This window comes from Triturus cristatus, chromosome 10 (genome assembly GCF_964204655.1).
Source record: "Triturus cristatus chromosome 10, aTriCri1.1, whole genome shotgun sequence".
Classification (NCBI taxonomy): Eukaryota; Metazoa; Chordata; class Amphibia; order Caudata; family Salamandridae; genus Triturus; species Triturus cristatus.
Window position 1 is genome coordinate 140702416 of NC_140593.1, and position 16486 is coordinate 140718901.

Here is a 16486-nt window from a genome sequence, read left to right on the forward strand (position 1 = left end):
ATAAACCTGATAATGTTTTCACTCGTGACAAAGCAACATATGCCATACCTTCTTTGAACACAGTTGAACCAATGTTCACAAATGTACAATCTACAGTCAATCCTTGAGACTTGTGAATAGTTACAGCATATGCTAGCGAAAACGGAAACTGCTTCCTACGTACATATAAGTCTTTCACAAGCATGAAACGAACTGTACAACGACAAATGTCTTTAACTTCTTCTATCTGATCAAATTTTATTTTTAAACATTCAATTCCATCTTTTTTCTGATAATTAATAAAACCCACAACTCTTCCCATAGCTCCATTAACTAAACCTTTTTCAACATCCAAATTTCTCCTTAAAAATACTCTACAGTTCATGCAAACATATAGATTTTTTTCTAATCCAGCTGTTTTGGAAATCTTCTTCTCTAGTGAATCCAATTTATTTTTCAGTGTGCCTGTTAATGTGACACTAATTCTTCCATCCTCAATTTTGTCCACTGCTTCCAATTTCCTGATATCTTCCTTTTCCAATTTCAAAAGCTCCTCATTGAATATTGAGCATTCACGTAGAGTTGGCATTAAGCAGATGACACTTTTGTTTTCTGCAATGTTCTTGTATATCTACTCTGCAACTATTTCTTCCTTTGGAAATAAATTATGTAGCAGCCGAGTCTGTAATGCTTTTTTGCCAGCTTCTGTGAGTAGTCCAATCCTGATATCTTTCAGAATACTTCCATATTCTTCATCGTTTGCTTGCCTCATATTAGTTGTAAGTTCCTTGTACTCAAAGAAGGACCAAATATTTGTATTACCGATGCTTCCCAATGACTTCTTCGTGTCTTCATGTGTCACAGTATTAAACACTGGTTGTCCTTTAACTGGAGTAAGTTGCAAAAGATCTCCAAAAACTATGACGTGTTTTCCTCCAAATAACACGTCATAGTCTGACTTCAGAATTTGCTGCATTCTTAAATGCACAAAGGCAAGCATTAAGTTCGATACCATGCTCACCTCATCAATAATGAGAACTTGCATCTTCTTCAATACTCTTGAAACTTCCAAGCATGCTTCTCCAGTTAGCTTGTTGTATTGTATTTTGTTCTCATGCTCCACTGGTAACATTAGCAAACGATGTAAAGTGATTCCTTTTATGTTATATGCTGCTAACCCAGTTGGAGCAGTAACCACACAAGACAAAGTAGAATCAGTTTTTTGCTGTAGGTAGCTTCTGATGACTTTTATTAGGAAACTTTTCCAGTTCCAGCTTGTCCGCTTACATACATCCTGATTGGATGAAATGATGTGCATGAGCACTCTTTTTTTTCATGTAGAAATCCGTGATCAATTTTGTTTCTGATCTCTTCATAAATTTGTTGCTGCTCTTCGTTCAGTTGTCTTTCCAAATTTTGTAAGTCTATAAATTCTCCTTGAGCTTGATTCATAGCCGTTTCCACTTCATTCATGGCTATTGATGCTTCATTTTCAACGATTGGTTGTCCTAGGGGATCTTGACTGAGTGTTCCTGAACTTTGGCTGTCCTGAGAACTGTCTCTAGCTATTTCTGCTGCAATTGTAGTTTCCTGTTCAATTTCTTCATTTAACATTTGCAGATAAGTTGTGAATGTGTTGCATTGTATGCTGTCTTTGCAAGCATTAAAAGAATCTTCATAGCTTTGAAATTCTCCCAGTAGTTCATCCTCTGTATGCCATGGTTTAAACAGCTGTAAAAGAGCCAAGTAGTAAAATTCCTTTTTGTCAGTAGTGTCGCAACTCAGCTTCCGGTGATTTATCAAACTTCCTTTTGTTTGCTTCACCAAACATCCTTCCTCACCAATGACTTTATATTTTCCATTGTTGATGTCTTCTGCGGCTTTCCGTGAATAAATGTAGTTCTGCAGCACTTCATAGAGACACATGTTCTCCAGATGATGACTTCTCTTTGGGTAATATGTGTCCAACATGTTTGATTTCAAAATATCTGTACTTTCTGGGTCATTCTCGGCCAAATATTCAATTTCTCCAACAGATTTCAGTACCCGATTTCTCATTGCTGCAAGGCCTAAACTTGCCCAAATTATTCTTCTTGATTTCGAGTAGAGACTTGCAGAAGATAACCTATCTGAACATTCGTAGGATCCAATTTCTCGATGCGATAACATCTTCAAACTGAAACTGTACAGCTTCTTACTGACAGTTTTCTCGTGAGAAATCTCTTCCCACATTTCCTTCAATTCTGTTTTTTCTGATTTCGTAATGTAAGACGTTACATATCGAGCAACAGCAATGGAATTGTCAGCTACATACTGTATATCCATGTTAGCGTTCCACATGGATAAAATCACCGGGTTGTAGTCATTTATATTTTTTGATTCTTCTTTTCTTTTAAGGTTGTAGGTATTCTTAGGTGATTTTCTTGTGATAGTATGTCTCACAGATGACATAAAACTGTTAACTCTTCCATTTGAAAGAACAGGTCTAGGAAATCCAAATCGACATTTAGTGTAGTATTTATCTTTGCTCTTGTATTTCCGTCGACAGTATTTTCCACACCGATGACTTTGGAAACGTAAAACTTGCTCCTTTAACTTTTTCTCTTCTGTGCTTTTTGGTATAGCACATGTTGCATATTCTTCAATGTAAGATAACTCTGCTTCATCAGTATCTGTTCCAAACTTTGGGGCATCCTTGATCCACAACAGCATATGAATATGAGGAGCACCTCTTGCCTGGTACTCTTTTCTCCAAAAGAAATCCACTACTTCTCCTAGAGGTGGATTTTTTTCATTGCAGATGAAGGACATCATAGCCTCAAATCTATGATTGAAATATCTGCAAACATTAACTGGATCCAATGAGCACAGTTCTCCTGCTGTCTTGTATTCGATGTTTTTAATGTTTGAATTTGCCTCTCGTAGAAAATCCAGTAAATCATCCCAAGCGTACTCGGCACAGCTTAGGGTAAGGAACCATGTTGGAGTTCCTAAATTCCGTAACATGCATTTTAATTCACCATGGCGTCGGTACCAATATTCATTTGTCCCACGCTGACAAGCCATCAGATTGATCAGTTGTGTTTCCAAATGATCATCTCGGTGCTGCACTTTCTCCATAAAATCCTTAGCAGACACATTTTGTAAATGTACTCCACTTTTTAAAATGTGATTTACTGCATAAGACAGTGCAGACAAGTCGCTTTCAAATAAAAGATGGAACAAATAAGGAATACTTTGTCGAAATCTGGGATCTTCAGCATATAGTCTTGTAGTCCGATACTCAGAAGCTGGAATCTGTTCCGGACGTTCATCGTATCGTCCACCTTTTCCTTTAGGAAACAGCTGGGGAAAACATCGAGCTTCCAAGCTCTCCTCCCATACACTCACGGGAGTTCCTTTTGCTTTCTTCATCTGAAATAGATCAATATTGTCTCCCATAACTTCTTTTGAATGAAGAGGATGTATGCTAAAATGTTCATAAATTTCTTCTTCCTTTGACTTGTCCACTTTTTCAATTTGTCCAGTTGGTGTTTCTGTGTCTTCTTGTAAATCTTCTTCTTCTTCTTCTTCTATATAAATTGATTCATACCATTTGTTATTCCTTTTCAAATACAAATTTGCTCTTTGTACTTTCCGTACATCTACCAGCTCCTGCCAAATCTTCTTATTCTTTGTAGGTACACCATTAACCAGAATAATTAATGGTTCAGTTTCCAAAGTATCCGCATCAATAGTTTCCATATTTTTTTTCAAATCCAAGGGCAAATACACCACTCTACCTTTTAAACCTCTCAGTAAATCTGAAGGAGGTAATTTACCAGTTTTGGGCTCCATACGTACTATGGTCTGGAACGGATGAACACATTGAATGAGTATAGACTCATATGTATTTAATTCAGAAAGTTCAGCAGGAATAGCATCCAATTCTAAATTATTATGTACAGCTCTGGTCGGCATTCTATTTTCCTCTAACTTGTTGTAACAGTATTTACAAATACGCTGAACTTCACCCAATTCAAAACAATTTTCAAGAAATATATATGTGGCAAAATCCTTCCACTTATAATTATCTTCATTTTCACTCTTTCTGTAGAGATCAACATACCTGGTTTGTTTTCTATAATGAGTTCTGCGGCAACAAATACAAGTAATATTTGGTCTTTCATTAGAGATTATTGCAAATTTTGTTATGTGATCATTAAATGTCTTACTTACAGAGGGTTCTACATTTTCTTCCACTTCTTCCTCATTTACTGTGTCCTTCTCTGCACTGTTTTGTTCAGGACCAAAGTAACAAAACTGAATTTCATCAACAACCTTCTCTACATCTGATACCGTTCCACGGAACAGAGCCCTATTCAATTCATCTAACTTTATTGCTGGACTTTTAGCAAAATACAACCGTCTCACAAACTTTCTCATTTCTGTATGATGAACAGCCAGCATCCTAAAATGATGGAAAACACTATTACACACTTTTCTAGATAGACAAGCCAGAGAATGACCCTGCAAACCAGTATTCTCTCTCACTCTGCATGGATCTAGACTTTGAAGCACCTTAATCTTCTGTTTCACACTTTTTTTGCTATATTCTCTTAGAAACTCACGAAATTTATCAATAGATTCCTGACGCACAGTGCAAATACTACTAAAATTCCAAGTGTACACTGGGGCTTTAGGACGTCTCCCCATAGCCTCATCCGCCATCACTTGTACCTCATCTCTTGGAACCATTATCTCCTTCTCCATTATGCAACCATTTTTCACTTCATAAGCACGACCTCTGGTGTCAACTGCATGCAGCAAACTATTACTTTGAAAATAACTCTCTTCATTAAAAAAAGGTTCACTACTTGAACTATGCATCCATTTTCCTAAAAACACTTTACAAAAGTTTGTTCTGTTCACTACTCTTTTCCTTTTGCTATGTGATTTCAGTACATTAACCATTTTGTCTAATGTACGCATCCTATTAAAAATTAAAATGAATAGTTTCCTTTTTAATTCTAATGCCTTTGCTGCAATGGCTTCAATTTCTTTTTTTCTCTTATAAAACTTTGCCTTTTGCTTATATTTCTTCACATCCTTTATCAAATTGGACATAACTCTTCTCTGAAAAATTTTTCTACGTATCTCTTTAAACGCTGTTTTTCTGTTTAAGTTTATCTTTTTAGTTGCAGAGGGTATATTTGCATTAACTAAATTCTCAATTTTTTCCTGTCCTTTTCGATTGAAATCATTCTTTCCAGTACAGACATTTTGTACATTTTTCCTTTTTTTGAATATGTTCCTTAGAAAATCTTTTGTTTGCTTACCAGAAGATTTTTTCTTCTTCCCAACATGAGCATCTTCAACTAACTTAGGTCCTCCAGTTGTCTTCAAATATAGGTTTTTTTTGTGGTCTTTTTTTACTCTGGATTTTGTAGGCATCTTAAATTTTGTTCACTGCTCTTCAGCAATACCTGAAAAAAACTAAAAAAAAATTCCTTTATTTTATTTAAATATATTACTACATTTGTTTTCACATTAGTCACAAAACAAAATTTCTTTGCCAATTTGAAAGCACACTTACTGCTCTTTTTTTTGGCAAGTGATAAACACTTTTACAGACTGACACATTATGAATCCACTTTTCAGATTTTTTAAAAAGCACATGTCCAAACTGCTTTTTCAGACCATCACCATTTGTAACCTGGGTGACTGCCTACACTCCAGCAAGGGCAACCAGCCTTAGTGATGCTGAATGTATTTGCATTACTGACTGAAACCTCAAACCCCACTCGCTTGTGAATACTGTGCATGATTCCACATGGTAAGCAGCTGGGTGTGTGCTAAGAGTCTGCTTCTGCACCAAAAAATGGCTCCCCCTTTCCATCTAATGCAACTGTGAAATCACCAGAGCAATACGCAATAAATCTCTGCCTGTAATTCCTATTTGCACACAGAGTCATGTTTTCACATTAGTCACAAAACGAAATTTCTTTGCCAATTTGAAAGCACACTTACTGCTCTTTTTTTTGGCAAGTGATAAACACTTTTACAGACTGACACATTATGAATCCACTTTTCAGATTTTTTAAAAAGCACATGTCCAAACTGCTTTTTCAGACCATCACCATTTGTAACCTGGGTGACTGCCTACACTCCAGCAAGGGCAACCAGCCTTAGTGATGCTGAATGTATTTGCATTACTGACTGAAACCTCAAACCCCACTCGCTTGTGAATACTGTGCATGATTCCACATGGTAAGCAGCTGGGTGTGTGCTAAGAGTCTGCTTCTGCACCAAAAAATGGCTCCCCCTTTCCTTCTAATGCAACTGTGAAATCACCAGAGCAATACGCAATAAATCTCTGCCTGTAATTCCTATTTGCACACAGAGTCATGTTTTCACATTAGTCACAAAACGAAATTTCTTTGCCAATTTGAAAGCACACTTACTGCTCTTTTTTTTGGCAAGTGATAATCACTTTTACAGACTGACACATTATGAATCCACTTTTCAGATTTTTTAAAAAGCACATGTCCAAACTGCTTTTTCAGACCAGCACCATTTGTAACCTGGGTGACTGCCTACACTCCAGCAAGGGCAACCAGCCTTAGTGATGCTGAATGTATTTGCATTACTGACTGAAACCTCAAACCCCACTCGCTTGTGAATACTGTGCATGATTCCACATGGTAAGTAGCTGGCTGTGTGCTAAGAGTCAGCTTCTGCACCAAAAAAAGGCTCCCCCTTTCCTTCTAATGCAACTGTGAAATCACCAGAGCAATACGCAATAAATCTCTGCCTGTAATTCCTATTTGCACACAGAGTCATGTTTTCACATTAGTCACAAAACGAAATTTCTTTGCCAATTTGAAAGCACACTTACTGCTCTTTTTTTTGGCAAGTGATAAACACTTTTACAGACTGACACATTATGAATCCACTTTTCAGATTTTTTAAAAAGCACATGTCCAAACTGCTTTTTCAGACCATCACCATTTGTAACCTGGATGTCTGCCTACACTCCAGCAAGGGCAACCAGCCTTAGTGATGCTGAATGTGTTTGCATTACTGACTGAAACCTCAAACCCCACTCGCTTGTGAATACTGTGCATGATTCCACATGGTAAGTAGCTGGCTGTGTGCTAAGAGTCTGCTTCTGCACCAAAAAATGGCTCCCCCTTTCCATCTAATGCAACTGTGAAATCACCAGAGCAATACGCAATAAATCTCTGCCTGTAATTCCTATTTGCACACAGAGTCATGTTTTCACATTAGTCACAAAACGAAATTTCTTTGCCAATTTGAAAGCACACTTACTCTTTTTTTTGGCAAGTGATAAACACTTTTACAGACTGACACATTATGAATCCACTTTTCAGATTTTTTAAAAAGCACATGTCAAACTGCTTTTTCAGACCATCACCATTTGTAACCTGGGTGACTGCCTACACTCCAGCAAGGGCAACCAGCCTTAGTGATGCTGAATGTATTTGCATTACTGACTGAAACCTCAAACCCCACTCGCTTGTGAATACTGTGCATGATTCCACATAGTAAGCAGCTGGGTGTGTGCTAAGAGTCTGCTTCTGCACCAAAAAATGGCTCCCCCTTTCCATCTAATGCAACTGTGAAATCACCAGAGCAATACGCAATAAATCTCTGCCTATAATTCCTCTTTGCACACAGAGTCATGTTTTCACATTAGTCACAAAACGAAATTTCTTTGCCAATTTGAAAGCACACTTACTGCTCTTTTTTTTGGCAAGTGATAATCACTTTTACAGACTGACACATTATGAATCCACTTTTCAGATTTTTTAAAAAGCACATGTCCAAACTGCTTTTTCAGACCAGCACCATTTGTAACCTGGGTGACTGCCTACACTCCAGCAAGGGCAACCAGCCTTAGTGATGCTGAATGTATTTGCATTACTGACTGAAACCTCAAACCCCACTCGCTTGTGAATACTGTGCATGATTCCACATGGTAAGTAGCTGGCTGTGTGCTAAGAGTCAGCTTCTGCACCAAAAAAAGGCTCCCCCTTTCCTTCTAATGCAACTGTGAAATCACCAGAGCAATACGCAATAAATCTCTGCCTGTAATTCCTATTTGCACACAGAGTCATGTTTTCACATTAGTCACAAAACGAAATTTCTTTGCCAATTTGAAAGCACACTTACTGCTCTTTTTTTTGGCAAGTGATAAACACTTTTACAGACTGACACATTATGAATCCACTTTTCAGATTTTTTAAAAAGCACATGTCCAAACTGCTTTTTCAGACCATCACCATTTGTAACCTGGGTGACTGCCTACACTCCAGCAAGGGCAACCAGCCTTAGTGATGCTGAATGTATTTGCATTACTGACTGAAACCTCAAACCCCACTCGCTTGTGAATACTGTGCATGATTCCACATAGTAAGCAGCTGGGTGTGTGCTAAGAGTCTGCTTCTGCACCAAAAAATGGCTCCCCCTTTCCATCTAATGCAACTGTGAAATCACCAGAGCAATACGCAATAAATCTCTGCCTATAATTCCTCTTTGCACACAGAGTCATGTTTTCACATTAGTCACAAAACGAAATTTCTTTGCCAATTTGAAAGCACACTTACTGCTCTTTTTTTTTGGCAAGTGATAAACACTTTTACAGACTGACACATTATGAATCCACTTTTCAGATTTTTTAAAAAGCACATGTCCAAACTGCTTTTTCAGACCAGCACCATTTGTAACCTGGGTGTCTGCCTACACTCCAGCAAGGGCAAGCAGCCTTAGTGATGCTGAATGTATTTGCATTACTGACTGAAACCTCAAACCCCACTCGCTTGTGAATACTGTGCATGATTCCACATGGTAAGCAGCTACCTGTGTGCTAAGAGTCAGCTTCTGCACCAAAAAATGGCTCCCCCTTTCCATCTAATGCAACTGTGAAATCACCAGAGCAATACGCAATAAATCTCTGCCTGTAATTCCTATTTGCACACAGAGTCATGTTTTCACATTAGTCACAAAACGAAATTTCTTTGCCAATTTGAAAGCACACTTACTGCTCTTTTTTTTGGCAAGTGATAAACACTTTTACAGACCGACACATTATGAATCCACTTTTCAGATTTTTTAAAAAGCACATGTCCAAACTGCTTTTTCAGACCAGCACCATTTGTAACCTGGGTGTCTGCCTACACTCCAGCAAGGGCAACCAGCCTTAGTGATGCTGAATGTATTTGCATTACTGACTGAAACCTCAAACCCCACTCGCTTGTGAATACTGTGCATGATTCCACATGGTAAGCAGCTACCTGTGTGCTAAGAGTCAGCTTCTGCACCAAAAAATGGCTCCCCCATTTCCATCTAATGCATCTGTGAAATCACCAGAGCAATACGCAATAAATCTCTGCCTGTAATTCCTATTTGCACACAGAGTCATGTTTTCACATTAGTCACAAAACGAAATTTCTTTGCCAATTTGAAAGCACACTTACTGCTCTTTTTTTTGGCAAGTGATAAACACTTTTACAGACTGACACATTATGAATCCACTTTTCAGATTTTTTAAAAAGCACATGTCCAAACTGCTTTTTCAGACCAGCACCATTTGTAACCTGGGTGTCTGCCTACACTCCAGCAAGGGCAACCAGCCTTAGTGATGCTGAATGTATTTGCATTACTGACTGAAACCTCAAACCCCACTCGCTTGTGAATACTGTGCATGATTCCACATGGTAAGTAGCTGGCTGTGTGCTAAGAGTCAGCTTCTGCACCAAAAAATGGCTCCCCCTTTCCATCTAATGCAACTGTGAAATCACCAGAGCAATACGCAATAAATCTCTGCCTGTAATTCCTATTTGCACACAGAGTCATGTTTTCACATTAGTCACAAAACGAAATTTCTTTGCCAATTTGAAAGCACACTTACTGCTCTTTTTTTTGGCAAGTGATAAACACTTTTACAGACTGACACATTATGAATCCACTTTTCAGATTTTTTAAAAAGCACATGTCCAAACTGCTTTTTCAGACCAGCACCATTTGTAACCTGGGTGTCTGCCTACACTCCAGCAAGTGCAACCAGCCTTAGTGATGCTGAATGTATTTGCATTACTGACTGAAGCCTCAAACCCCACTCGCTTGTGAATACTGTGCATGATTCCACATGGTAAGCAGCTACCTGTGTGCTAAGAGTCAGCTTCTGCACCAAAAAATGGCTCCCCCTTTCCATCTAATGCAACTGTGAAATCACCAGAGCAATACGCAATAAATCTCTGCCTGTAATTCCTATTTGCACACAGAGTCATGTTTTCACATTAGTCACAAAACGAAATTTCTTTGCCAATTTGAAAGCACACTTACTGCTCTTTTTTTTGGCAAGTGATAAACACTTTTACAGACTGACACATTATGAATCCACTTTTCAGATTTTTTAAAAAGCACATGTCCAAACTGCTTTTTCAGACCAGCACCATTTGTAACCTGGGTGTCTGCCTACACTCCAGCAAGGGCAACCAGCCTTAGTGATGCTGAATGTATTTGCATTACTGAGTCCAACCTCAAACCCTTAAACTATTCTTTTATTATACCAGTACACCTTAATTTATTGTGAAAACATAGTCCATATTATTTTACTTGTTCCTCACATTTAAATTTCTCCCAAAACAGAAAATAATAAACACAACTTCAACAAAAAGAATTGCATTTCTATTATTCATTTCTTAATTTACCATATACATCCCCTCTCAAACTCTAAACTCACCTTTAAAATTAGTTAGTTGTGAAAGAAATGTGGCACTCAAACAGCAGATTATCAGAGCCAGGATCTCTGTTCTTTACACCTCTCTCCTCTCAGCAGAACCAGATAATGGCAAACTTTCCCTCTCTTCTTCCACACATATACATGTTAGTTTCAAATCTCAGTGCTTGCCCCTTTTTTTCAAATGTAATCACACATTTCTATTGGTTGAAAACCAACCCTTTTCCAAAAGTACCCTTCCCCCAACTTGACTTCTGCCTAGTACCCTTCCCCCAACTTGACTTCTGCCTGCTACCATAGCAACAGCTCATGGAACACTGCTGTGTGGAGTCAGGTCAGAAGTTCGCCAAACAATGTTTCAATTCCACAGAGCAAGAGTGCTTGACTTTTCAAACCTAACAGCAAATCCATAGTACTGTTCTTTGGTAACACATTTTTCTGTACCAATACAAAACATGCTTCTATCAATTTACACATACAGCCTAGTTTTTATTCTAGAATGGTATGAAACAGCCAATCAGTTCTTTTTTTTATGAAAAAAATATGTATGCCTCCATTTCCAAACTGTCTTTCTTTTCATATTACCATTCTACTGAATTACACCTCCTGAGTGCATCCAGTTCTCCTTTGAAGATGTTCACAGTGTGGATTGTAGGGCACAGCTATGTCTTCTGGAGTGAAAAGTTTGCAGAGAACACAGGTATGGTGAGAGACCTTGCTTTGCCAAATGTAGACATTAAATGGATTGGTCAGAGAGGGTTAAAGTGGCACCAATTGATGCCATTGGTGAAATCCTTCATGCACATCCAACACCCTGACCTCATAATAGTGCACTGTGGTGGCAATGACCTAGGCACTTTGACTGGGGTAGGTCTGGAAATGCTTATGAAGGACACCTTTGCACAACTGTTTTCACTTTTCCCTAAAACTGCCTTTGTGTTTTCTAACATATGCCAAAGGCAAAAATGGAACTGGTCCAATCATTTCTGTCCGCAGATTGACAAAGCAAGAAAGCACGTCAACAAATCTGTTTCTGCTTTCCTTCGTGACTATGGTATGGGTTCCATTTACCACAACAACTTGCGTTATGACATGCAAGACATTTATAGAGGAGATGGTGTGCACTTCAATGATGAAGGGAACAGAGTCTTCCTCTTGAACCTTAGACTCTGCATCGGTACTTACTTGTAGGTACCACTAAAAAATCACTTCATAAACACAACGGCTCTTTTTAGAGCCCCCTAATATCTAAACACTTAAATCTGATTTTCATTTCTTTTTTTTTTTTTTTTTTTACCGTACGCTTACCGTACGCGTACCCCGCGATTTTTTTTAAAATCAATAAATGTTTTCTTTGTACTTTTCTGTCCTTCTTTGACCCCCTTACAAATGTTAGGGGGTCTGTAACTCTCCTCCTTGCCCCCTTTTCTTGTTATCACTCTTTTTTTTCTGAGTGAAACACACGAAATGGCGGCCGCCACTTCCTGGTTTCGACCGATTCGAATGTTTACTAAGATCTAAGAGCCAATCAGAATCGCGCTCGCGCACGCCACCGTACGCGTACGGTAAGCGTACCGTAAGCGCACCGTAAGCTGGCTCAGATATATATATTGATTTAAAGGCTATTTTCTCAGAATCTACTGAACAGATTTACACCAAACCTACAAAAGGCACTTCCTTGACCTGAGGACTACCTCTCTGCCAAATTTCTAGTAATTCTGTTCAGCCGTTCGGGCTGTAGCCCTGTCTAAAGGTCCTATGGAAAAATGCATGGGAAAAACGCGTTTTGGGACCCCCCTTTTATCTCAGCCCCCGCTTGACGAATCCCCCCGAGACTTTCAGGGAAGGAGCGGAGCGTAGCGCCCCACCCATTTTGAAAAATTCGCGAGGACTCGTCGACCGGCGCCAAAGTTATTCAAAATAGAATGTTGCGGATTTCCTATGGAAACGTGGTCCTAACTATAACTACCTACTGGCGACCGCCAGTAGGTAATATATATATATATATATATATATATATATATATATATATATATATATATTGAGCTGCTGCATTAAAGGATTAAAACGTTGCGGAGTGCTGCTGCCTCTTTTTTGGTAAGAGAGGCTTTGAAGTGATATATATATATATATATTCACTGAAAAAACCATAGGTTTCACACATGTTATAGTTAGCTGGACATTTTACTGATAAAAAACCAATGAAATTCCCCCGTTATAGTTACTGTAGGCAACTATAACTCACGCGACCGTAATCCTCTGCTGATGCCAATACTGTATTTAGACACTTATTTGCCCATGTCTTCTTCCATTAAATTTTAGCTATACATATATTACAAATATTTTTTTTTCATAAAGACACATGTCATCAGCAGAGGATTACGGTCGCGTGAGTTATAGTTGCCTACAGTAACTATAACGGGGGAATTTCATTGGTTTTTTATCAGTAAAATGTCCAGCTAACTATAACATGTGTGAAACCTATGGTTTTTTCAGTGAATTTGCAAGGTTTTTTAAATGCTAATTCCGAACTATAACGTGTGTGAAACCTATGGTTTTTTCAGTGAATTTGTACGGTTTTTTAAATGCTAACTTACTTTACGCCATTTGTGGCGTGCGCGCCCACTTAACGCAGTTCGTTCCGTGCGCGCACGGTGCGCGCACAGTGAGCACGTGGTGCGCTTCGCGCACCGCGTGCCCACGTTACGCTAGATGGGCCATGAACGCACGATGCGCTTCGCGCACCGTGCGTTCATGGAGGACATATGATGAGCATCGTTGTGACAGGTAAAATATATGTTTTGTTTTGATGGAATAAGCCATGCGCAAATGGTGCCCTTCGGGCACCATTTGCACACGGGGTGGGGAGAATGTGGATATTTTTTTTTGTTTTTTATTATTTATTACCGTACGCGTACGGTAAGCGTAATCGGCGAAATTTTCGAAAAAATTAAAATTGCCTTTTTTCACTTGGGGGATCGTTGGGGACTCCCTCGACATGGCTAGGTGCTTCGGAGCTGTCTAAACAGCCCCTTTACATGTTTTTGCACTTTGTTTTTCAACCCCCTGTCAGAGTGCGAGAGAGAAAATGGCGGCCGCCGGTTCCTGGTTTCGACCGATTCGAATGTTTACTAAGATCTAACGGCCAATCAGAATCGCGCACGTCACCGTACGCGTACGGTAAGCGCACCGTAAGCTGGCTCAGATATATATATTGATTTAAAGGCTATTTTCTCAGAATCTACTGAACAGATTTACACCAATCCTACAAAAGGCACTTCCTTGACCTGAGGACTACCTCTCTGCCAAATTTCATTAAATTCTGTTCAGCCGTTCGGGCTGTAGCTCTGTCTAAAGGTCCTATGGAAAAATGCATGGGAAAAACGCGTTTTGGGACCCCCCTTTTATCTCAGCCCCCGAGACTTTCAGGGTAGGAGCGGAGCTCAACGCCCCACCTATTTTGCGAGGATTCGTCGACCGGCGCCAAAGTTATTCAAAATAGAATGTTGCGGATTTCCTATGGTAAGAGGGTCCTAACTATAACTATCTACTGGCGACCGCCAGTAGAATATGAATATGAATATGAATATATATATATATATATATATATATATATATATATATATATATATCTCAATCAGCACCTTCTTGGCTGGTGATACTACCCCAAACGCTAGAATGGTACTTTTACGTAATCACTAAAAAGATTTACATGGGGGCATATAGCAAAGGCTAACCAATGGGAGATGTTTGTGAACTTCCAACAGAGCCCACAACACAGGCAAAAAAAGCTGTGATCCTTTGTCAAAGGATTGCGTAACCCCATAGGTCATATCTGGTAAAATCTTAGTTATCCTAATAAAATATTTTGAAGTCCGAAAAAGCCTAGTTCTTATTGGCCACAACATTTTGGAAAATGTGCACTCGAGGCTCAACAGATTATGACAGGTTTTCTCCTTACCATAATAATACAGATTTATTGTATTAAGCATTCACAAGTACAAAGATTAGCACTAAAATGATTATCATTCATATACAGAATCTGTTTCATTAAAAAAACTATTTTTTAAATACATGAGAATACAGATATGCTGTGAAGGCCCTGGTTGTGATAAAAGGATCAGGTTTTCCAATATTAAGGCTTGTGTAGAAAAGTTATTTTTGGCAGTGAAAAGGGGTAAGCATGTTACCCATCAGTAACCAGCCTCATGTTGTGTAGCTCTACCTCTAGTACCATTAGAGTTAAAATATGCCTGGATTGTAGCTCATTTCTTTTTTCTGCTTTTCTTTGGTTTGGGGTTGCTCTTATTCTGAAAGAAGTCAGGGGGGACGGCTGATGTCACAGCAAGCAGCAGGTTCTGATACAACTCTTCCATTGCTGGGCATCTTCTGAAGAGGTCTTTTGTTGCTGGTGTAGATTTAAACTCATGGCAAAGTCGGTGAACAAGAGTTCCACTGTAAAGCCTGTTTAAGGAAACCAAACATATTTTCAGGGTGAAAAATTTGCTAATTGTATTTAAAAACACAGATAAATTTAAAATGATTCCATGAACTGTACTGAAAGGTTAACAACTGAGTTTATTTTTTCTGAATTTTAATAGCAAGCTGTGGCGTTGATGTGAAACCTCAACAACTTCAGAGAGGTCACCAGGAATCAAAGGCCCTCAGTACCCCATTCTGGCCACGCGTATCATCAATAACAAGGTGGTCCAACATACGGTAAGCTACAGATTGCTTTATATTGTGAAACCTAAACACGGGTATAACCCCCACTCCAAATGAGCACTACTTTTACATTAGAATAATGTTTGCAATAATAATAATAATTGCATAACACATTAGAGGACTTTTAAGGTAAACAAGCAGCATGTAATCTAGGATGTCAAATATATATGCTGCAAAAAACAACTATGCGAACCCGAAAAAAACATTTTTAATTGTAGCACATAAAGGAATGTATGGAAATATAGTAGGGTGTTTAAGACATTGGTAGGCAGCACAGCAGGTCAGAGGGGGGCATGGCTGCCAGGCACAAATCTCTACAGCCTTCAGTGCACACTCCAGTGAGGCTGTGAACTCTGCAGAGCAGGCACCATTTGTGTTGAGCCTGCTCAACAAAGTATTTTGTCGTCCTGAAACAAACCCCGTAAGTAGGTAGATGTTGCCATTAACTCATTTCCCTTCCTGGGACTGCCATGCCTTGCAGAGTGGTAAAGGATGAGAAATCTAGTGACAGTTGCCCCACCTTAAATAGAGACAATGAGGTCAAACGGGAATCCCTGCAAATGCTAATATGACCACTGAAACAGCAGGACCTGGCACTAACATAATAGACTTAGTCACAGATCAATACATGTTCACAGGTGGGCTTATACCATATGTGCAATTCTAGTGACTGTAGCAAAAAGAGGATAGTGTGCTTAGACTATTGCATGAATTCTTTAAGGGCGTTTCTTTCCTCTGCCTCCATGCATAACTAGATCCAATGAAAACCCTAACTTTGGGAATACCCACCACCTACCGTAAGGCCACCTATCATAATGGGAAATAGCCTGCACTAGACACACAGCAAACTGTCGCCTTGAGGCAGTGGAAAACCATAGGTCAAGCCAAAGAAACATTCCCTCATGCCCCCTCTCCTGGACACTGACTTCAGGCTAGGTTACCTACCTGCATGTGGTGCCTACCTACAAGACTGATGCCTGTTTATGAACCAGGACAGGAGACATTACCCAAATAAAGTCAAAGGAATTGCCCTAGTAG

The 16486-nt window shown here is 39.1% G+C and overlaps 1 protein-coding gene across 4 annotated transcripts in view; it reads right to left on the bottom strand.

Annotated features, from left to right (window-relative positions):
• Positions 1–14672: 14672 nt before the first annotated feature.
• Positions 14673–16486, bottom strand: part of ASTE1 (asteroid structure-specific endonuclease 1) — a 291631-nt gene continuing 289817 nt past the window's right edge. For all 4 annotated transcript variants that reach the window (XM_085630656.1, XM_085630654.1, XM_085630658.1 and 1 more), the window contains exon 5: positions 14673–15187. In XM_085630656.1, coding sequence (XP_085486782.1) covers positions 14989–15187 — 199 coding nt within the window. In that variant the 3' untranslated portion in view covers positions 14673–14988. The remainder of the gene's footprint in view (positions 15188–16486) is intronic.